General features: G+C 39.0%; 5 protein-coding genes across 18 annotated transcripts in view; 3 read left to right on the top strand and 2 right to left on the bottom strand.

Annotated features, from left to right (window-relative positions):
- Rbp (RIMS binding protein) overlaps positions 1–7,276 on the top strand; it is a 29,052-nt gene extending 21,776 nt beyond the window's left edge. For 10 of the 11 annotated variants that reach the window (XM_083078342.1, XM_083078343.1, XM_083078338.1 and 7 more), the window contains one exon: positions 627–7,276. In XM_083078342.1, the coding sequence (XP_082934468.1) occupies positions 627–1,136 (510 nt within the window). In that variant the 3' untranslated portion in view covers positions 1,137–7,276. The remainder of the gene's footprint in view (positions 1–626) is intronic. The other variant, XM_083078346.1, reaches the window with a different exon arrangement.
- A 665-nt stretch (positions 7,277–7,941) lies between these two features.
- On the bottom strand, positions 7,942–11,066 carry LOC145959479 (uncharacterized). Of its 2 annotated transcripts, none has more exons than XR_014435054.1 (5): positions 10,450–11,066; positions 9,721–10,024; positions 9,309–9,470; positions 8,731–9,220; positions 7,942–8,197 (listed from the first exon to the last, which is right to left on the bottom strand). XR_014435054.1 is itself a non-coding variant. In XM_083078351.1 (5 exons), exons 1-5 carry the CDS (start codon positions 10,563–10,565, stop codon positions 8,097–8,099), a joined length of 1,089 nt encoding a protein of 362 aa, XP_082934477.1. In that variant the 5' UTR covers positions 10,566–11,064; the 3' UTR covers positions 7,942–8,096. The 2 variants fall into 2 exon arrangements, 1 of the variants encoding a protein (XP_082934477.1); XM_083078351.1 differs by having other exon boundaries at positions 8,815–9,220; positions 10,450–11,064.
- Positions 10,582–17,205, top strand: Arc42 (Activator-recruited cofactor subunit 42). Of its 3 annotated transcripts, XM_083078348.1 has the most exons (6): positions 11,319–11,625; positions 11,728–11,821; positions 11,950–12,617; positions 12,681–12,904; positions 13,119–13,356; positions 15,608–17,205. In XM_083078348.1, the coding sequence occupies exons 1-5, from the start codon at positions 11,604–11,606 to the stop codon at positions 13,326–13,328; spliced, it is 1,218 nt and encodes a 405-aa protein (XP_082934474.1). In that variant the 5' UTR covers positions 11,319–11,603; the 3' UTR covers positions 13,329–13,356; positions 15,608–17,205. The 3 variants fall into 3 exon arrangements, with proteins under 3 accessions (XP_082934476.1, XP_082934474.1, XP_082934473.1); XM_083078350.1 differs by lacking the exons at positions 11,319–11,625; positions 15,608–17,205 and adding an exon at positions 10,582–10,667 and having other exon boundaries at positions 11,750–11,821; positions 13,119–13,475; XM_083078347.1 differs by lacking the exon at positions 15,608–17,205 and having other exon boundaries at positions 13,119–13,475.
- On the bottom strand, positions 14,590–18,703 carry Vib (phosphatidylinositol transfer protein vib). The gene is made up of 6 exons (XM_083078356.1): positions 18,204–18,703; positions 17,446–17,476; positions 16,549–16,812; positions 16,386–16,463; positions 15,944–16,324; positions 14,590–15,813 (listed from the first exon to the last, which is right to left on the bottom strand). The coding sequence occupies exons 1-6, from the start codon at positions 18,218–18,220 to the stop codon at positions 15,769–15,771; spliced, it is 816 nt and encodes a 271-aa protein (XP_082934482.1). The 5' UTR covers positions 18,221–18,703; the 3' UTR covers positions 14,590–15,768.
- Positions 18,205–21,953, top strand: Cn-iiib (cytosolic 5'-nucleotidase IIIB). The gene is made up of 6 exons (XM_083078355.1): positions 18,205–19,308; positions 19,984–20,151; positions 20,221–20,319; positions 20,406–20,475; positions 20,733–21,316; positions 21,392–21,953. The coding sequence occupies exons 2-6, from the start codon at positions 20,125–20,127 to the stop codon at positions 21,491–21,493; spliced, it is 882 nt and encodes a 293-aa protein (XP_082934481.1). The 5' UTR covers positions 18,205–19,308; positions 19,984–20,124; the 3' UTR covers positions 21,494–21,953.
- The last annotated feature ends 351 nt before the right edge of the window (positions 21,954–22,304 follow it).

Below are 22,304 nucleotides of genomic sequence, written 5' to 3'. Positions count from 1 at the left end.
TATATCACACAGCATGTTGTACTATCGTCTTATTTGGCCTCTTGTAATATTAAAGTCGTCGCAAACTGTGAAAATGTACTTTTTGCTTCGATAGACAGCTATGGCGTGAATGTCCCACACTGATACATATTTTACAAAATTTATGACGAATCGAAAGTATGACACAAACATCTTTATATTTCAGTTTATTTCTCTATTTTTACTTTATCTTCTTTAGACTATATATGCCTCGTCTATCAACAACTCTCGTTATTTATTTTCGTCGTCAACTATTTTAAACTACGACCTATAGAACAAAGATCATTGCATCTCTTTTTCGAATTGTCGACAATTTAGATTTTCGTTAGCGAATCGTAGAAAAGATAGAAAATCTTTGAAGTGATAGAAAAGCCTTCTCTCGCGCACAAGTGACACTAGCGGAGATAATCGGTAGAACGCGATAGAATTAAGCAGAAAATAGAGAGTAGAGAGTCTTTAGAAAAAAAAGATAGACATGGTTTACAAGATTAATATTCTAGCGATTGGACGAATTCTCAGCAAAGAGACAAGGGAAAAAAAGACAATTTCAAAAAAAATTTCATATCCAAGGAAGAAAAAGTCATTTATCCACATTTCTTTGTTCTTAGGGGAAGGGGAGGGGCGGCGTGGTCAATCGAGTCGCTGGTAGTAACATGCCGGGTGTGCAGGGCCAACACCTTCAACAGCAACAGCAGGACTATCAGGGCCAGCCGAATCAGCCGTATCAGCAGCAGCAACCGAATCAACCGTATCAGCAGCAACAACCGAATCTAGGATACCAACAGCAACCTCAGCAACAATTCCAACAGCCGCAGCAACAGCAGCAGCAGCAACCGGGCCAGCCATTCTCGCAACAGAATCAGCAGGGTGGACCCGGAATGCAACCTTCTCAGAGCACCAGCAAGCCCATGAGAGGAATACCGGCGGTGCTGCCGACGGCGCAATCCAAGACGCAACCTAATACACAGCAGAATCAGCAGCAACAACAGCCGCAACAGCAGAGCACCGGACCGAACCTGATGCAGAAGTTCACCGAGATGGCAGGCGCGAGCGCTGGCGGTGATATACTATCCAAGGGCAAAGAGCTGATCTTTATGAAGTTTGGATTGGGCAAGTGAGAAGGAGTGATCGTTGACGTCGGCGCGACGACGATGATAATAATAATAATGATGATGATGATGATGATAATAACGACGCGTTATCGCGGTTGTTTTCGTTTCTTCCTTTTTGCGCTCGACGTCCACGTTTGACGCATGCGCAAGTTGTCGATTTCGCGACAAGTTGTGTAAAAAAAATCAGTATTATGACAAACGTTATTTCACGGTGGAGGGAATACGTAATAACGAGTAGTCTCGCCGGACGTGTTATTATTGCTGAAGACAAGGTGGAGAATAAAAAGGCGACGAATCTGCGCCGCCATCGCTGCTGCTGCTGTTGCTGCTGCTGTTGTTACCCGCTATTAATAACCGTTAATTGTGTTGTAAAAAAAAAGAAAGAATGAAATCGTCGCTGGACAGATATAATCGAGGACGAACCTCGGAAGGGAGAAAGGACGTTCGGTGGAAACCGCTCGGGATTGGAAGGTCCACGCCGAGAATCGACACTGACGATTCCATCGATCGAGAAGAGACAAAAGAGATACGTATGAGATTCATCGAACTTCTTCTTAATTCTCCTTCTCCGAAATCTTCTTCTTCTTCTTCTTCTTCGCGAGACGGTAGGATCCTCGATCGGTGTGTTGCATGGTCTATAAAAAAAAAAAAAATACTTGCCCATTGTTCGCCCGCCAAGTATGTCTTAATATAAATGAGATAATCAATGCCAGAAACATGGAATTCAACTATCAGCGTCGTGTCTTATAAATCGCGTATCCGCGCGACTGTTTCTTCCAATCTCTCTTCGTCCTCTTCGAACCTTATGTTATTCGGGACCGCCATTCGGTTGTCAAAGCAAATAAACCTTCGTCGCGACTGTATCGAATTCGAGAAGAGGAAAACGCACGTTAAAAAAAAAACGAGCGGAAGTGAATGCGCACCAGAGCGTAGCCAGAGAAGTCGAAAGAAGCCGGATTTTTCGTCACGTGGACAGAAGAGAGAGGTGGAGGCCGACCTAGAGAGGGATAACCATATCGTTGTATAGGAGTGAGGACGCGACAACAACATGGGTGTGCCTTGGAGAACCGTCTCACCCAGCAGCAACCAATAATCATATCTTTAATCGATAATTCTCTAGCTATTTTTTCCTTCCCTCGTGGAAATCGAGCGCTATATCGAGAGCCATGGCGGCGCATACACAAATAAACGATGACGATCTCTCGTCTTGACAATTTTCTCTTGTTCCCATGTGTGTGTGTACATGTGTGTGAGACTGGAAAAGCTCCTTTCCCCCTCTTCGTGTATCTCATACGCAATCATCTCCCTATATCCTCCTCCCTCGCTTCTACTTTAGTATCCCCTTGGATGGACGCACGCGTAGAATCGTCACATCTGAACCGCAAGAGAGAGAGAAAGAGAGAGAAAGAGAAAGAGGAATGTTGGTCCTCCATATTCTTGGATGAATCTCAAGGTTTGGGATGGCTTGTTCGATTGAGAGAATCGAGCGAATCGATTCGAGGACGACGTGTTGAAGGGTTGAACGACGATGAGGCCGCTTATCGTCCTAAATCGGCGCACAAAAATCTAAAGCGAAACCGAGCAACGGCAGACACCAATGAAACGCAAACGTAAAACACTACTTGATCGTTCGATCGGGATCGAACGATAACTATATATCATAACTGAGTGTATGTGTGTGTGTGTGTGTGTGTGTGTGTGTGTGTGTGTGTGTGTGTGTGTGTGTGTGTGTGTGTGTGTGTGTGAGAGAGAGAGAGAGAGAGAGAGAGAGAGAGAGAGACAGACGAGGTGGAACGGGAGATCATAACGCGTATTAAGTAACGGGATATACATATGCATATACAGATATACATATATATATATACATATACATATATACATATATTATATTTAACTATTGCAAAGTGTTGTTACATCGCTACTTGTATCGTATTTTGTACAAAGTATCTTTACCTTCGATTGTTTTTCTTTCGCCAAGATATCTTTAACGAGGAAATAATAATTATATAGGCGGAGAAAGAGCGACGAATCTTTTCCGGTTCCACTGTCGAGTCATTCATCATCATCATCATCACATAAAAGTCATCGTCGCGCCATCAACGCGATCTTGTATTTAATTATTACTCCTCGCGCCTATCCTTGTACTCGCTTTCTTGTATGTTTTCTTTTTTTCGGCGACATTGAATAAGACAAACATATATATACATACATATATATATAGCGAGACAAGAAATTTTTAGGAAAAAGAAGCACTGCGTAGAGGGAGATAATCATTTCTGTCGCAATTTAATCCTTTCACTTAGGACGCATCAGCTGTAATGATTTTTTTTAAGAGAAGAGAGGGAAAGAAAATATAATCTCGTAATAATGTTACAACTTTAAAGTTTGAGAATGTTAAACATTCGAAAGCGGGATTGAGAAGATTATTACCGCGATTTCAAAAAAAAAAATAATGTGAAATAGTATAAAAAATAACGATGCATAATGGGAACATCATGTATACGTCATTATGGACCAAGCGAACGCCTCTCACATCAGGAAGTCTAAATTTATTGTCTAATTGTAAGTAAAAAGTAACTAATTTTAGCAAGGGAAAAATTTTACTAACAAAGAAATAGCTAATATTTTTTATTTAGTGCATGATGAGTCCATAGCTATTTTATAATCTTGACAATTTGTCATCGTATCAATCAGACAGCTTTTCATATGTAAAGAGAAGAAGTTTATCGAGAATAATGAAGATGATCTGAAGAGAAACTATATATTAAGAAAATATATGGAAAGTTAAACTGAAAGGCCAGATGATATCTCCCTGGACGCGGTGCTTTCCTCATCAAGCGATCTTGATCGATCACACTTGCATCGAACGAGTCTGTCCGAGTGAAAAATATATCACGACAGACCTCGGGATTCTTTTTTTCTTTTTGCTTTCTTCATCATATCGTCCAAATCTGCGATTTAATGCGTTCAACGAGCTCGATCGATTGATCAGATCCAGTGGTGTAGGACGTATCGGATCGCGAAGATTTATTTTAATTGCGATTGAATTTTTCAATTCGCGAGATGAATCCGCGTTAATGATGTCAATCCAACGTTAAATTATTTTCGCTTCTCGTTGTGTGTTTTGTCGATTAGATAATTGTATATACATGAAGCTTGAAAGCAAGCGAAAGAAGGAGGGAAATATCGCTCGTTTATGGAACTACACGACTGGATTCGGGTGGTTGATAGAAGTGAAAGAAGTCCCTGGTTTGTAGAATACGTGTTCCTTTGGGCCAGCTTCTGATGCAACCTTACGTTCGTTATCTTCTCCCTCTACACGCGATTCACCCTGTATTACAACAACACCGTTATTCATATCCGAAGTCGTAATCTTGATTCAGGCGATGTGAAAAAAAAGACTGATACCGAAGTTTCCAACGCGCCCCCCCCCTTCCTCTCCCCTTTCTCACCCCCTTCCCGCGAATGTTATGATACCGAAACACTAATAGAGCGAGTGTTTGTATCTCTCGCGTATATCGCGATCGTTATATGTGTTTTCTCGGTTGTGTCTCCTGCGTTTTCGTATCTCTATAGTATATATAGCCGTGTATAGTACTTTCGCGCGAGCGAGAAAGTATACATGTTTGTTACGAACTTAAAAAGATTGATTATAGGCGTAAAGAGGAAGGAAAGAGAAACGAGGGCGAGAGTTATATATGGGAGCACCGACACGCGAAATGTCGAGCGAGGTTCCAAAATAGGAGAGAAAGCGGGTCTTTGGAGGAGAAAGAGAAAAATTGTATGAGAAGGAATCCATACAGCACAGAACATGGCAGCAATATTGCCGCAATATTGCTGCAATGTTCTGTGCTGTATGGGAAGGGAGGAACGCAGGGAGATTAATTTATGCGGCGCGAATTAGTGCTTTTAATTACGGTACAAAGTTGAAGAAAAAGAGAGAGAAAAAGAGAGAGAGAGAGAGACAGAGGAGAGTAGGCATTTTTACTTATCATCGTTAGACTTTTAGATACAATCATCTAAAACGCACCCCTTTACGACTTTTGCGCGGACAACAAACTTTGTCGTTGTATCTCGCGTCCGAACTGATTATCTGCGATCCTCGTCCCTTGGTCCAGACCAAGTGCCAGCGATTCATTAGCTATCGATCGCGGCCGATCGACAAACGAGAACAATAAAATAGCGAGATGCGACGCAACGATCTTTCCGCAGATAGGTAAAGTCCGTCAAGACTCCTGATCCGTCATTGCGTTACAATATTACGCTCATTGGATTACAATAAATCACATCTCGGTGGCGAAAAATTATGCGTTATTTTCTCTTCTAGTATCTGTACAATCGCGGAATAATAGATTTCTCTTCCTTTACATGTTATCATGTTGCGTTCTATCCCATACAGCACAGAACATTGCAGCAATATTGCGGCAATATTGCAATATTGCTGCAATGTTATAACAATATTAATAATCTCAGCAAACACTAAATAACAGTTATATAACTGTTAGTTATAATTTTCCGCTCAATAAAATAACTGTTACATGTTATGTGACAGTTACATAACAGTATGTAACAGTTATGTAACAGTTATATTGTTAAGTGGAAAATTACAGCTAACAGTTATATAAATGTTACTTGGTGTTTGCTGGGATATTGCTGCAATATTCAGTACTGTATGGGAAGTAGCACCCTTCTTACTAAGAGTCTTATAATTTGTGCTCCATTTTTTTGCAGTATTCAATGTATAATTAATATGTAATTATTTATTGGACGATTGGCAAGTCTGGCTCAGAGAAGAAAATTACGAATAATTTTTCCGTCTGATTTCCACTATCATTTTCCACCGCAATGACGAATCATCAACGTCAATCTAGCGATACCGACTATGCAGGACTGGGCAGAGCCGGATTCCTCGGGTTTCGCGTTTATATTGTGACTCTCACGCCTCTGTATATTTCACTGTATATTCTCATCGTTATCGAACTTATAGAAGCTACTCAAACTGTGGACGATCCGTGTAGCTCTTTTTGATATCGTGGCGATCGAGCGTCGGGGGGACAAAAAAATATCGTCGATCTGGCGAGCGAGCGAACTCTCGAAAAATGCTGAAAGGAACGCAAGATGCGCCCAATGAATTCTACTTTTTCCGGACGTTTCTTTCGGTAGACACTTTTAGACGTAAGACACTGGGTTTATTTCACCTATTAGGTGTCGAATAGAATAGATTGTAGTGCCCCCTCCCCCCTCCGCGTCCCACACACACAGAAACACACAAAAACACACCCAGGTCGATATGCGTCAATAACAATCTCGCAGAGTCCGTTTGAGGGTCTTGCTGTCATGAGAGTTCTCGAGTAGTATTTCATGAAACGTGGCTGTTTATTTTTGAAAAAAATTGTGCACTTTTTGTGCTGGAAGTAGATAGAATTTAACGATTATCGATCGAAAGTTTTATTTTTTCCGAGATACTTATACTCTAAATTCAAAAGGATCGAATGAAATTGAGAAATTTCCGAGCTCTATTAATCTTAAACGGATGCTCCAACGAGATCAATGACGCTCTGTCCTGGGATCCTTTGTTTCATAGAAAGACCACTGACAGAGGGAAAGAGCACGCAATAAAACGAATCAAAGTGACCGACAAAGGGGCGGTATAAGAGGAGAGAAGCTATCCGGGTGGTATTAATTAATTAGTCGCCAATTATTGTCATTCCCAGCAAACACCAAGTAACATTTATATAACTGTTACTTGGTGTTTGCGGGGTTCTTTCTCAAGACATTAAGGACGTAAGGACTTAAGAAGAGCAGGAGGTAGCGCAAATCGACTATATACACCTACGACATTTTAATATAAAGGAAAAAAAAGAAAATATCGTCTTTTAAGCGTGTCAAGAGAGAGAGAGAGAGAGAGAGAGAGAGAACGCTAGCTACGTTTGTCATTCAGTAATTTTGCGCTTTGTTTTTTTCTATGAATCGGTGCGCGAATCTTATTCCTTGCTAGGCCGAAGTGAAATAAGGAACGGAAAGATAAAAAGCTGCTAAATATATATAAAGAAGAAAGGGAGATTAAAAAAGAGAGACCCACAAAACACACACACAATGTTATTATAAACGATTAATTAATAAAAAACGAATCTTGTTTGTTGTTACTTCTGGTATACCTCGTTGTGTAAACTAATATAGCGCTAATTTTATTTCGCATATATACTCATACAACACAGAACATTGCAGTAATATTGCGGCAATATTGCAATGTTGCTGCAATATTACAACAATATTAATAATCCCAACAAACACCAAATAACAGTTATATAACTGTTAGTTATAATTTTCCGCTCAACAATATAACTGTTACATGTTATGTAACAGTTACATACCAGTATGTAACAGTTATGTAACAGTTATATTGTTGAGTGGAAAATTACAACTAACAGCTATATAAATGTTACTTGGTGTTTGCTGGGATATTGCTGCAATATTCTGTACTGTATGGGAAGTAGCACCCTTCTAAGAGTCTTATAATTTTTGCTCCATTTTTTTACAGTATTCAATGTATAATTAATATGTAATTATTTATTGGACGACTGACAAGTCTGACTCAGAGAAGAAAATTACGAATAATATTGCTGCAATGTTACAATAATATTAGTAATATTGCTGCAATATTCTGTGCTGTATGGGTATATAACGATTCGTTTTTTGTTCCTTTTCGATTCTTCCCGAGACTTGTACTATGTTTACGACTTTTCGTTGTAGATATCGTTGTAAGCTTGAAATGTAACGAGAGAATAGGAGAATAATCGAATGATCCAGCTGGAGAAACCGGGATGCTCAATCTTTATTTAGCGCGTCATGATGAGGAACGAGTACACAATAATCGATAACTGTCGCATCGGAGAGTATTAAGGGACTAATTGTAAGGATATTTCTTTCTTCGTACGACGACGAGACCATCCTCGGCGATGTAATCTACGTGTCCTCCTCCCAGACGGTTTCCGTCAATATGGCGATGTTGTCCAGGCCGCGCATCGGCGCGTATTCGAGCGTCCACATCAAGTTCGTGAAGACAACTGCGACAATGTTACAACGAATAAATTGTTAACAAGAAAATATATCAGTATTCGCGGAAACGAGTTCGATGAGTGTCATCAATTTCAAGAGGAAGAAACTCGCTGAATTTATCGCGCCCAATTTTAAGATGGGTCCTTTATAACTCGAGAAATACCTTACTCGATTTTTAAGAGAAAGTACTTGGCTATTGTAAATTGAATTCTTTATCGCGAGATAGAAGTTGTATGGTATATATATATATATATCTCCTCGCGACAGAATGCAATTAATTCTCTTGATTCCTCGCAGCAGATGATTGACAATATTATCACAGACAATATTATCGAGATTTTATGAAGATAATCTAGACTGAGATCGTGTGAAATATATATTGAAGAAATTCGACTCATTATAGCCCAATCCCCTGTTCACTCACAGCTTCAGCCGGAAATACGAAACACCTTTCAGCCAGCAAATCGAATTTCAACAGTATAATATAATCTCTGATTATATCAAACGTACTTTAATAATTATATAACTGACTGATAAGAACCTGAGCGTGTGTCTCTTTCAGAATGTTGGCCAGTTGCCAGCTTATCATAAAGGTGTTCCGTACTTCAGTCCTCGAGTCACTTACGCATCTCGCCCTGATGCAAGTCGGCGATTAGCTCCGGACACGAGCTGTTGCAAGGATTAATGGGAGTGAGGCGAAGCTGAGTCGCGCCGCGAAGCTGCGCGAGAGCGATCAGACCGGAGTCGAGCTCGACCTTCTTGTAGCTCGGGCTGTTGTAGTCCGATGACATGAGTACCCAGTTGAAATGCGCCGGCGAGACGGTGCTGGAAAGGAAGTACGGCCGCTGGTAGTACTTTCTGAGCACCTTCACGGCGTTGATGTCGCAGTTCTGCCAGTGGACGAACCACTTGGCCACCTCGGGCGCGTGTACGCGTCGCAGGAAGGCCGCGAGGTCGGACGAGCCGGTGCGCAGGTTGGAGGTCAGGGCGCAGGGTACCGTCTCCATCAGCCGTTCGTTCTCCAGGTAGAGCTGTTGAGAAATAATCGTTTTTATTCCTCCACTCGTTTTTGCGAGAACGAATTTAGCAGAGATGAGATGGTAAAGCTCTGCTACTTACATGGGTGATGTTGTCGAACCAAAAGTAATCGGTGTTCATCACCGCCCAGGAGTCCATCGCATCAGTGATGATGGCCGGTGCATCGCGACTCAGGTAATTATCCACCAGATTACGATACCGCACGTCCGACAGACGATCGATCGTCTCCAGCGCCTCGCAAGTCTACGAGAAAGTGTCTTGATAATGTTTCTCTCTGAATATATATCCAGCAAACACCAAATAACAGTTATATAGCTGTTAGTTATAATTTCCCACTCAACAATATAACGGTTACATGTTATGTAACAGTTACATAACATATTACAGTTATATTGTTGAGTGGGAAATTACAACTAACAATTATATAAGTGTTACTTGGTGTTTGCCGAGTACGATTCTATACGATTTTAGATCATGAAATTTCAAAGCGCACCACGCAATCCTCCTCGGTGATAGTGTAATCGTTGTAAAAGGGGTTGTTGATCATGCAATTCTCGTAATAGAGCGGCTGCCAGTTCCAGATCGGCAACACTTTGATCAGCAGCAGACGACTGAGGGCGGTGAAGTGCGTGCCAACGAAGTCGAGCTGCGCTGCAAGACACGCCAGGGTGCCCAGCACTATCAGCACCAGGGTACCACGGAAGACGAGCTGCAACCAGGAGCGACGCATCGCTGCCACGAGTGGCTGGCAAATAATGTCCATTTCCTCCTCGGTGAAGCCCGCCTGCTGGCAGTACCTACAAGAAAATTTTATACTTGATAACAGCTAATAGTAAAAAATTATCAATCATTTTTTTCTTCATATAGAAAAGAAAAAAAATTATTTTTTAAAAAAAGAAAAAAGAAATGAAATAATTATAACAAAATTATTTAGCCAACTTTCTATGAAGTTGCTGTCATGGTGCCAGCAATTATTGTTTGTATTATTGTTGACATGACAGCAATATGATTAATCATATGAATCAACCTGACAGCAATGTGATTAATTAATATGATCAATCATGCTTGAATATTGCTGATGTCTCAATATAAACTTAAAATACATATATATTTTTCTACATTAATTTTTTCGTTGTAGGACTAGGATAAAGATAACTTCAGCAACGTGGAGATCTACGACAGTCGGCGACCCCGTAAAAAGGACTCTAGAAAAACTCGTTACTTGTAGAAGGAATTGAGCTCGTCATCGATCAGTCTCAGCTTCTCGGAGTGCGTCATCTCGTGCTGCTCCTTGATGTACGTCTTCCGGGGTTGCTTGACGCACTTGCTGCTGGACATGGTGATTCGCTGGATCTTCTTAGGCTGCGAGATGAAAGCGATCGTGCGTTCCTGTCGAGGCGAGCGCGAAAATTCGGGACGGATGGAGGCGAATGTGTTGTCGCTATCGAACCAGGCTACTCTGCGCGCGCGCTTTTATCTGTCAACCCGGTATATTGATCGTCGGATGCGCGCATGGACGCGGGAAATCCGAGACTTGGAATTTTTTATCAAATTCTACTTCTTCCTCCGATCCCCAGCAAACACCAAGTAACAGTTATATAATTGTTAGTTATAATTTCCCACTCAACAATATAATTGTTATTTAACACATAACAGTTATATAACATGTAACAGTTATATTGTTGAGTAGGAAATTATAACTAACAGTTATATAACTGTTACTTGGTGTTTGCTGGGTTCATTTTTTCCCCCGATGAGCGAGATACTTCCCTTCAGACGCCGAGGAGCTCACGGTCCTTCATCTGTCAAACGCGCGCACGTGACACATGATGACATTTGACGTAAGAAGCAGTTTTAAAACGCTCGCTCTTTTTACAGAGCTAAACTTTTACACGCAATATGTTTAGATGACTATCGTAATTATCTCTTCTTTAAGAAGATTTTTTTTAAATAATTGAAGAATGTTAAACTGGGCATTCTTGGTGCACATCTTTTACGATTTTCAATCCTGATTGTTTATGCATCAACTTTACCGGCCGGTGATATCAAAGAAAATGCATTTCTCCGGTGATATGAAGATTCTATCTCATATAAACGACTTGTTTACAAGCTGTGATGACGAGGAATGTGACTTGTCAGTAAAAAAATAAACTTGTACCACTACATTGCATTATAGTGATACAATAGATGCATTAATGTACATATTAATAATATTGTACAATCAAATATAGAAGTATATACATGTATATGTAAAATGTGAGAATATATCGGGTCACGTTTTGCTCGAAGTTCCAAAGGTCGTTCTAATTTGCTACACATGATTTATGAAATGAATGTTTTACTACTTTTAAAAGTTTAAAGTCAATACCAATAACAATGTTGTGCTCAAGATTACTCGGTGAGTACATTAGACATTTTCCTTAGTATTATTTATAAATATTTTTCTAGAAAGATAATATATAGATTATATATATATTATTATTATCAATCTAACTTGCAGCAAATGTCAATAATGTATCTAGAGGTGCCAGCCGTCACACTGCCTCACTTTCAATGTTGCCAGATACGCATCAGATGTTGTACAAAACATGCAGGTATTACATATAATTTGTACGAGAATTTTAGAGATGAATTAAATCTGTATGCTTCCCATAGAAATATCCTGATCGATACAGTTATATAAAGCATACCAGCATTGTCATGAAAAATCTTGTAATTACAGAGACTTTGCAGAAAATGAATTGAAACCCATTGCGGCAGAAATTGACAAGAAACATCTATTTCCAAAGGAACAGATCAAGAAAATGGGAGATCTGGGCCTCATGGGCTTGTGCATTCCCGAAGCATTAGGTGGCACAGGACTGGATACCCTGGCTTATGCTATAGCCATGGAAGAAATCTCAAGAGGTTGCGCGGCTGCTGGAGTTATAATGAGCGTGCAGAATTCCCTCTATCTGGGTCCTATAGACAAATTTGGCACTGACAAGCAGAAAGAAAAGTACATCACTCCCTTTGTAACTGGAGAAAAGATCGGATGCTTCGCGCTGAGCGAACCAGGCAATGGATCCGATGCTGGTGCTGCATCTACTACTGCCAAAGCAGATGGAAACGCTTATACAATTAATGGCACTAAATCATGGATAACAAATGCTTACGAAGCCAAGGCGATAGTTCTCTTTGCAACGACCAACAAGTCCAAGAAGCACAAAGGTATAAGCGCTTTCATAGTCGATAGTCCGACAACTGGTCTGAGTGTGGGCAAGAAGGAGGACAAATTGGGTATACGAGGAAGCAGTACTTGCTCCTTGATCTTTGAAGACTGTCAAGTACCAAGAGATAACGTCCTAAGCGAACCAGGAATGGGTTTCAAAATCGCAATGATGACTCTAGGTATGCGAATAAAGATGCACCCGAATTTTAAGACAATTATTCTAGTGTAATTTCATCTTACAGACAGTGGCAGAATAGGAATCGCTGGACAAGCGTTGGGCATAGCTCAAGCCTCTCTAGATTGCGCGATAGATTACGCAGCGAAGCGCCAAGCCTTTGGTCAGTCCATCATAAAGTTGCAAACGATTCAGCAAAAAATTGCCGACATGGCCCTGAGACTGGAAAGCTCGAGATTGTTGACGTGGCGGGCAGCTCAGCTCAAGGATAACGATAAATCGTACACGAAGGTACGTTTAAAACAATAAAAATATTGATTAAATCTGTGCCGTATTTACTTATCTTATTAGATGTGATATTCTTTATCTTATCGCGCATATAATCTTTATTTTCTTAATGAAGAATTTTAACTTATGAAGCCTGTGCATCATATACGATGCATAAAATTGCTCTTGCGTTCTCCTCAAAGTGAGAATAATTTATTCCATATCTCTCATTCGTTAGGAAGCGGCCATGGCAAAGCTCTCCGCGTCAGAAACCGCCACGTTTTGCGCTCATCAGTGCATACAGATTTTGGGAGGGATGGGATACGTGTCGGACATGCCAGCGGAACGTCATTACAGGGACGCGCGTATCACGGAGATTTACGAGGGCACATCGGAAATCCAGAGGCTCGTGATCGCCGGGAATCTTATCAAAGAGTACGGTCTCTGAATCAAGATGACTCATACATGTGTGTAAGGTAATCCTCCACGTTGGTGTATCTCTTTTCTCCTTTTATACTGAAATCAAAATATATTTTGTCTATAATCTATATTATATTGATATTAAATTGTATATTATATATATATTACTAAATTTTATATATATATATATATATATATATATATATATATATATATATATTTTTTTTTTCTTTATATACGAAGAAAGAAATAAATTTTGTATGCTATGCCTTCTAATTTTATTAATTCTTGACTAAATATACGTGACTGGATCGAGAGACATACGCACATACGCGCGCACACACACATACGCGCGCACACACACATACACGTATGTATGCAAAGAAAGGAAACGCTTCATATACATGTGTGCATATATACATATATACACATACACATCTTCATTGTTAGCCCTTTGGCAGCGATACGGGAATTTTCTCTCCACGACTCTTCCCTATCTCCCTTATTTCAGGAACAGTTTGAGTCTATCTAAGTGACTGTAGTCGCGTAGGGGTAACAGTAGTAGTGTAAACCCGCGCATAAGTGTGAAATTCATATCCAACAGGCGATGCAATCGTGGAATAAAGGCAGATTTGTTAAAGTTAAGAGTTTACGTTTAAATGACACAGAACTACCTTTCCTCGTCGAGGAAGTAGCGGATAAATTTGTGTATCCGATTTTCTCTCACTCTCTTTCTCGCGTGTATCTAATATATCGAATACAAATATTTACTATGTGCATCATCGTGGCTACCTCACTGTTGTGTAAGTGAATACGAAGATAAAGCTATGTCTTAGACTATGCCTTCCAACATAATACAGAGAATACATTTATTTTGTGCAAATGACAGAGTTAAATTATATATTCTGTTACTATTTTTTAATCTTTAATCACATTATTTAATTAGAGATCCTATGCGAGAACGCTGCTGATGCGATTGCGCGTTCGTTCAACCCATTAAAAGACCATTTATCCTAGAATTCGACTTAATTAAACGGCAGTAAATTATTCCCGCAAAAAAACGCAAGGTTCAAAATATATCTAGCAATTCTAATTCTCGTTTTGACAGAAACGAACCATTACATAAACACTTATCATTTGTCGCGTATCTTTTCTGAATGTATTAAGTAAAAAAAAAAAAATGCAAATCTAAGCATATCGCTTGTAATGGGTTTACTTGCAGCGTTCCAGAATACTTTGTCGGTTGTATTCGGAGATCCATTGGAATGCAAAGAAATATTACATAATAATGTCATTTGAATTTGGATTTCATGTCTTGTTTTTTTTTCTTTTTTTTATATACAATAACGCACCCTTTCATGCCGTTCACCCGCTATCACCAATAAATTGAAAATAGCCTAAAACTGCTTCTCTACATATGTGTGTATATGTATATCTGGTGTGAGCACTTTACATAGAATACATCGCCGTTTCTTCATTCTCGTTAAACAATTTAGAGTGTAATGTTAATATTACCGTTAGAGTCACAGTGTTACAATTAAAAAATCCACCAGTTTGGCTCTAACTTTTTAGAAGATAGATACATTACACGTCTCGCCGTTCGTCGAGAACGAAAACAGAACGTTATATAAAAACGGATTTAACCGTAGTACGCTATTTCGTGTGATCGAAGGATCCCACGGATTAAGAATTCCGCAGGAGCACATTTAAGATCCTTGAAACATGTTCGAATCAATTTCCTGATCGCACGTATACTTTCGCAAGTTTGATAAAATACTCTCGAAATCTCCTCTGAAAATACACGATCACATTTCTGTCCGAAATAATAATAGTTTGAAATACAGATCATTAATATGTAACATTTAGATTTGTTTCGATTGTACATTAATATATATATATGCATATATATATATTAAACAGTGGACTTTTTTTTTAACTATTTAACTACGATCAAACTTGCAAAGTTAAATCACATATTTCCTTTGTTTTTTTTTAATACTTATACTTTGTAGCAAGTATCTTTTGTTGTTTGTTAATGAACTTTAATAACTATTATTATCGAACTACAAACTGCTTTTAAGTAATTGTAACTTTTTATCTATAGCGATTTTTGTGAGACCAAATTTTCCTCCTTTATAATTATGCGTTAAATGAGAACCAGCTGTCCTGATTCTTTTCATTTCTTTTTTTCTCTCATAATAATAGATACATAATAATAATAAGAATAATCTTTATAGATACATTTATCTAAAACGCTTGTAAATATAAAATAAATTAAAATTGTAAGTAATTTTTTTTCTGTAATAGACACTGAATCTAGACACGTAAACTCCGGAAATCGTCCGAATCCTGTGGAATCGTCTATGACAGAGCGTAACAGGGTGTACATCTGTAGGTATGCGTATGTATTTGTATTGACATGTATAAGGAAATTGATTTAACCATTCATAACAGAAGCTATCAAAGTCTCAATCGTCAGCGCGCATACCCCGCACTTCTCCTTGATGTCTTTGCTGCAAACACATAAAGAATGTTTCAGAATACAATCAGAAACTTCTAACATTTTTAATAATTCAAGAATAATTCATGCAAAAAATAAAATCATGGAATAAAACCCAAGAGAAGCAAGGCAAGATTCCTTACCCTGTCTAATTCTTCTTTCGTATTGTCTTCAATAGCTCTAATATCCTCCATGGTTAAACCATGCCAACGATCTATCCAGCAGAACACTTGCCTATGAAAATTGGTGAACAGGCGCCGTTCTGCCTTTTGAATAAACCCTTCAACACGGGTCTGTAGACCGAACCATTTGAATTCACAAGTGACTAGCTTGTAGCACGTCATCACAGGCTGAACATTATGCTTCCAATCCTTCCCTACGAGAGGACCCCGTCCCGTTTTCTGAGATTTGAATTTGGTCGGATCCTCGTCCTCCTTGTAATCGGCACTGGCGACCGGGTCATTTGCAATATCTATGTGTACTACTTCTCTAATCTTGAGCTTATCAGGCGGCAATTCGTGAACCTATTTGTGACAAAAGACACGATATAAACTGGAAATACTCGAATTTCGAGTGTGTACTTACATTATGTTGATTGCCGACATCGCCAATATGAAAGGATTCTATCATGATCACAAAATTGTCCTTCATATATCCTGGATTCTGAAAAGATAAAATGTTTGCACATGTATATACATTTAACATCTTATATTACCATGTATGTATATATGTATGTCAACAAGCTTACAGTTATGACTGTTTTACAATAGGGGTAAGCGTTCCAAGCCTCTTCATGGATCTCCAGCGAGTTCTTTGGCAATAAAATGCGAATAAAAGCAGGCACTTTGCTAGCTAAGTGATAAATCTTATATGTGTATTGGCCTGACGAGTACTTTCCACCGAGTAGGGGATAATCCGTAAACGGCTCATTCTTCAACACTTCAATACCTTCTCCGCCACCTGTGTTATTCTTACTAGCCTCTGCTACAGAGTACAGTTGAGCTACTTGATACTGTTAATAGAAAAACAACTCGTGAATCTTTGATGAAGAGTTTCCAAAGAAACATATAGAGATATATAGTTGCATAATCTGCCTGTAGGCAGAAATATATGCATACATATATATTAACTCATTTTAAGCACATGTTTATTCATGTCTTTTTTTATGTTCATTTATCACCGATTTAGTAATTTAAATCTCAAAAAGAAATAACTTAGTCATATCTAGCTAAAGAATCAACTTTGCATGTCACAAAAATTGAACTATTGAAATCTTTTTCCTTCAAATATCACATTTTATCATTCAAGATAAATAAATAGTAGAATAGAAATATAGGAGCATTGTCTACGTAACAGGTAGCAATAAAAAATAGTTATACGACAAATAAAAGGCTTTCAATTATAACTTGTATCATGATTTGCTCAAAATAATTCTATACAAGAACTCCAACATATAGCATCGCGTAAGCCACAATTAGATGATTGGTAAGTTTTCTGATTGCATAGCAATGTTGGGAAGCTGATTTTATGTCGTCCGTGTTATTTTCCTGTCTTCTTCATTTTTTTTGCAATCTAATCATTCCGAGCCTGTATTAAACTAGGTCATTATGAGGAGCAAGACCTTTCTGACAGATCAGACACGTACCTCTTCCACTGTGAGGGGCAGAGTGACACGGCTGTAACAAACAAGTATAACGAGTTATGTCAGCATTATGTCAGACGAGGAAAAAGAAAGAAGACGAGGAAGCGTGGCCTTGAGTCACGTTTCCCGCATCACACATCAGGACACAGGGGGCGATGCAAGGTTGCTGCCGCAAAGCGCGGTATCGCTCCGGCCGATCTTAATTGAATCAGAAATCGAAAGCGATCGATAGAGTTTGAATCTTCCAATCGACCTTACTCTCGATCGGCGACCCGAGGGAAAATCCACGACGGGGAGAGAGACCCCGAGAAAACCCCCCGAAATTTCAGCCGCGCCTCTCTCGGCTCGCGCCTTCCGCCTTTAAAGGGAAACGGATCTTCGCGGACCTCGGGAAGGGAAAAAAGAGAGAGAGAGAGAGAGAGAGAGAGAGAGAGAGAGAGAGAGAGGAGGACGGGGAACAGAAGCGAGGTGCAGAGAGTGCAGCTGAAACGAGCAGGTCTCGCGAATCAGGCGGCAAGGGATGAGAGAGTCACCATCCCTCCGCCGTCTCTCTCTTCCATCATCCCCCTCCAGCTGTCGGTCGCCGTTAAAGATTAGTAATAATCGTCTCCCCCCGTCAAATGACTTTGAATTCGGGCCAACGACGAGTCTCTAATCGGAACGAGGCACGCTAAGACGAAATTCAGGTATTCGCTGCGTGGCGCGCACAGCCTGACAGCCCCCCCCCGCCCCCGCGACCGTCTTGGCACCGTGTCACTTACAATTCCTTGATGAGCATTTTAGGCAGAGGGGCACATGGACCGGGTCAGCGGTCAGCGCAGATCCAGCAGACGACAGCAAGGAAGCCAGAAGAGCAGCAGAGCAACAGCGCACCACCGTTGCCACCGCCGCGACCAACCGAACCACCACCACCACCACCTCACCTCACCTCACCCTCGTCGCAGTCTTCGTCTTCGTCTTCGTCGTCGTCGTCAGCGGTGTCTACAGCGGATCTTCGCTATCGCCTCGTCCGCCTGCGTTGCTGAGTCATACACGAGTACGCGAGTACAACACGCGCCGCGCGAGACTTGCCAACCGACTGACACACTCCGCTCCGGGTCGCCACCACCGCTGCTGCTGGCACCTCCACGGTCTCCTCCGCACCAGCGCACACCGAGCAACCGCGACGGACACAACCGCGTCGAAGGAGGCGCTTACACACACTTGCGCGCGCGCCCGCGCACACGTGTACGACTCTCCGGCCACCGTCCCCCCCCCCCGCTCCTCGCGCTGTTCCTCTTCCCTCCGCCGCTGCCCCCCCTCCCGCCGTCGGCCCCCCCCCCCTCGTCTTAACTTTGCCGGTGACGTCATTCCAGCGAGAGACGCGCGCGCATGCGCGTGGCTGGCGCGACCGTCGCGCCATCTTCCTACCTACGACCTATGTTCGGTTTGGTTCAGGGAGAGTATTCGATACTCGAATTCTTGTTTATACGGAATTTGTTATATAATTTTTATGTTATATAATTGTTATATAATTGCGAGTCTTGTTTACGGTGATATTTTGCGGGAACATGGAGCGGAGAATTTTCAAAGGAATCGCGAATGATTTTCGTGATTTTGACAGATCGAATTTACGTTGGATGCACTGGTTAAGGGCGGGTTTGCAAACGTCTGATTCTCCCGTCTTGTTTGGAAAGTCGCCTTTCCGAAAGAGAGAAATAACCATTGGATTTTATATTTTATTGCTATCAATTATCAAAGACATGTCCCTGAAAGATGTCTGAAAAACAACTTGGAGGCATTTTATCATCTTTTAGATTTCTTTAAGATATTTCTGGCCTTTTTATGCTGCCTGGAATGCGAAGGAAAAAATTCTCGGATCTAAAGGTTATTTGTTCTTTTCACCTAAGCTAGAATAGAATGACATAGGTATATATATTTACAAGTTCAAAAGAAAGAGAGAGAAAAACTGCGAAATGCGAAAAATTCGGCTAAAAAAGCTTATATAAGCTGTTTCTGACATGACATAATTTTGAAATTCTACTTTAAAATATTACACAACCTCATATATATAATATTAATAAGAGAGAATCTTATCGAACGCGGGTGATTGACCTGGAAATCAAATCAGAATCTCGTCTCGATCTACAGTTCTTATCACTAAAAATTATTTCCACAAAATTTTAATGAAGTCATCAATGATTAATCTGATAAAAATACATTTATAATCAAAAAAATTTCTACTATATAAATTCGTTTCTAATCTACTCCTTCCTTTCAATTAAATAAATCAATGAAAGACTGATAATTCTACATTTTAAATATGAACAAAGTCCTACGGATACAATGTTTGATAAATTGATCGTACATTAAATTATTCTTCGCAGCTCGATCAAAGTTTGGCTGATGATGAGTCGACTGTTGATTTGAAAAAAAAAACATTGTTATTTATCACAGGATGTTTCACAAATACACGTGTTTCCCAATCGATGTGTATTTTATGAGACACCCTGTATGACAAATAACGAGTGCGAATTTTGCTCGAATCATGTTGATTGGTAGGCCTAGCGTGTCAAGAGTCAACTGTCAACATCCAGTCGACGCACAAGGTGGGAACGATTTGATAGAAGGAGCCGGTCTCGAGCTGATATCCTGTTGTATCTTATCGCAATCTTTAGCTTCTCCGATTTCGCGCCATCGACAATGAGCAACGAGGTCACGATCGATGATGTGAGTAACTTTGATCGACGATGCAAACTTTCTTGGACGATATATCATGCACTACATTCTTCCTTGCAGTTTCCCGCTTTGAGGTTGAAGCATGTGCACATTAAGGATGAGGTTGCGCTTTTAAAGACAATAAATACGATTTTGCAAGGTGGCGCGAATAATCTGCAAGTATGTTCTCTTGTCTGTTTTTTTTTTTTTTTTAATTTTGACGAATTGTATACTTTTATTTCATTAATTTATAATTATGTGTACAGGTGGTTACAGATTTTGACTTGACTCTCACGAAGCAACACATAAATGGAATACGTATCCTTAGTAGTTTTGGTAAGCATATGATAATTTATTACATTAAAAGTGGAAGGAAGAAAGTTATATTGTTATAATACATTTCTTTCATAATATAATTTGTATTTATAACACGCTTTTTTCAATCAATTGTTTTTAATCAAGTTTGCTAGTTGCTTAGAATTTAGATTTAATTATTAATTATGTCAAATTTTTAAACAAATACAAATAGATGTTCATGTTATTTTAATATCTTTAGCTTTAGGATATTATATAATAATTTAATATGATTTTAGGTATGTTCAGAAAATGCAAGCAGTTACCACAATATTATTTAGACGAGGCCAAGTGTCTGTATAACAAGTACAGACCTATAGAGATAGATCCACATTTGTCTCTGGATGAAAAAACAATTGCTATGCATGATTGGATGACTGCAGCACATAATATACTAAAGGGCATCGAGTTCAATCCTCATGAGATAGAAGAAGTAGCTCAAGAATGCAACGATATATTACGCGATGGTACAAGAGAGATTTTAGAGAAGCTATACAATGCCAGAGTGCCGATTGTAGTGTTTAGCGCTGGTTTAGGAGATATGGTGGAAGCTGTGTTGAAGTACAACAATGCTCTCTTTGATAATGTAAAAATAATCTCCAATTTTCTCAAGTACAAAGGAAATCAGTTAGATGGATTTAACAATGACGTGTTTATACATGCCTACAATAAAAATGAATGTGCACTGGCGGAAGATTATCTGACGATACTCGGCAAGAGACAGAATGTATTGTTGATGGGTGATACGATTGGCGATGCTAGTATGGTAGACGAAATAGAAGACACCAAGACAGTTTTGAAAATAGGATTCCTGTACGACCATGTAAGCAATTCAGTGGAACATCAAGTAAGATGTAATCAAGATGTGACGACTAATTTTCTAATTTCTGTTCTCCAGGTGGAGGCTAGCTTGGACTCATTCATGGAAAAGTTCGATATCGTTCTTATCGATGATCAAACGATGCGAGTGCCGATGGAGATACTGCAAAGTGTCTTATAATATACCTCCATCAATTAATATTTTTTTCATACTCGCGTGCATGCACATATCTATAAAAATGCAAATATGTGATTGTATACATGATACTCTCTAATTCAAAGTACATGATGATTTCACTTCACTTAAATGAGTTTAATTTAAATACAATAAATTATTATATTATAATTAAATATAATATTATAATTATTATATTATAATTAAATATAATAATTTAAATATAATAAATTTCCTAACGTATGATTTTTTAACATTGATATATGTATATTTTATATGCATATATAAGTTACATTGATTTTTTCTGGTATAAAGAATGTATATTTTAAATAAATTGATTTTCATCAACTTAACAAAACTAAGAAATCTAATGTACCTGCTACAATTTTGTAAATTTCTGTGCATACATGATGTATATTAATATCCACTGTAATATGTAATTAAACAGTATGAAAGTAAACAGTGATTATGATTTATGCAATTTATATATTGATCAACCGATATTTATAACTGTTATATTGATTATCTTTGTTACAATTTCAATTATATTTCAATTATTTCAATTATTATGATATTTTCTCTAATATGTTTTACTATGATTAATATATTAATATTAATTATAATAAAATATATTAATATATCTTAGTCTCCAGATAAAATTTTAAATTCTAAATAGTTAATATTTTTAATTTTTAATATTTAATTAAATAATTAAGTAATTTTAATACTTCTTTAATATTTAATTATTATAAAAAGAAAGATGTTATAAAATTAAAAAAATTTTTCGAGATAAATAACAAAGGAGATATAACTGATA

The sequence above is a fragment of the Camponotus vicinus genome, unplaced genomic scaffold, assembly GCF_025532165.1.
Source record: "Camponotus vicinus isolate PSW18456_S1 unplaced genomic scaffold, iyCamVici1.0 SCAF_1, whole genome shotgun sequence".
Classification (NCBI taxonomy): domain Eukaryota; kingdom Metazoa; phylum Arthropoda; class Insecta; order Hymenoptera; family Formicidae; genus Camponotus; species Camponotus vicinus.
The sequence above is the reverse complement of the archived record's forward strand: the minus strand, read 5'-3'. Positions and strand labels throughout refer to the sequence as shown.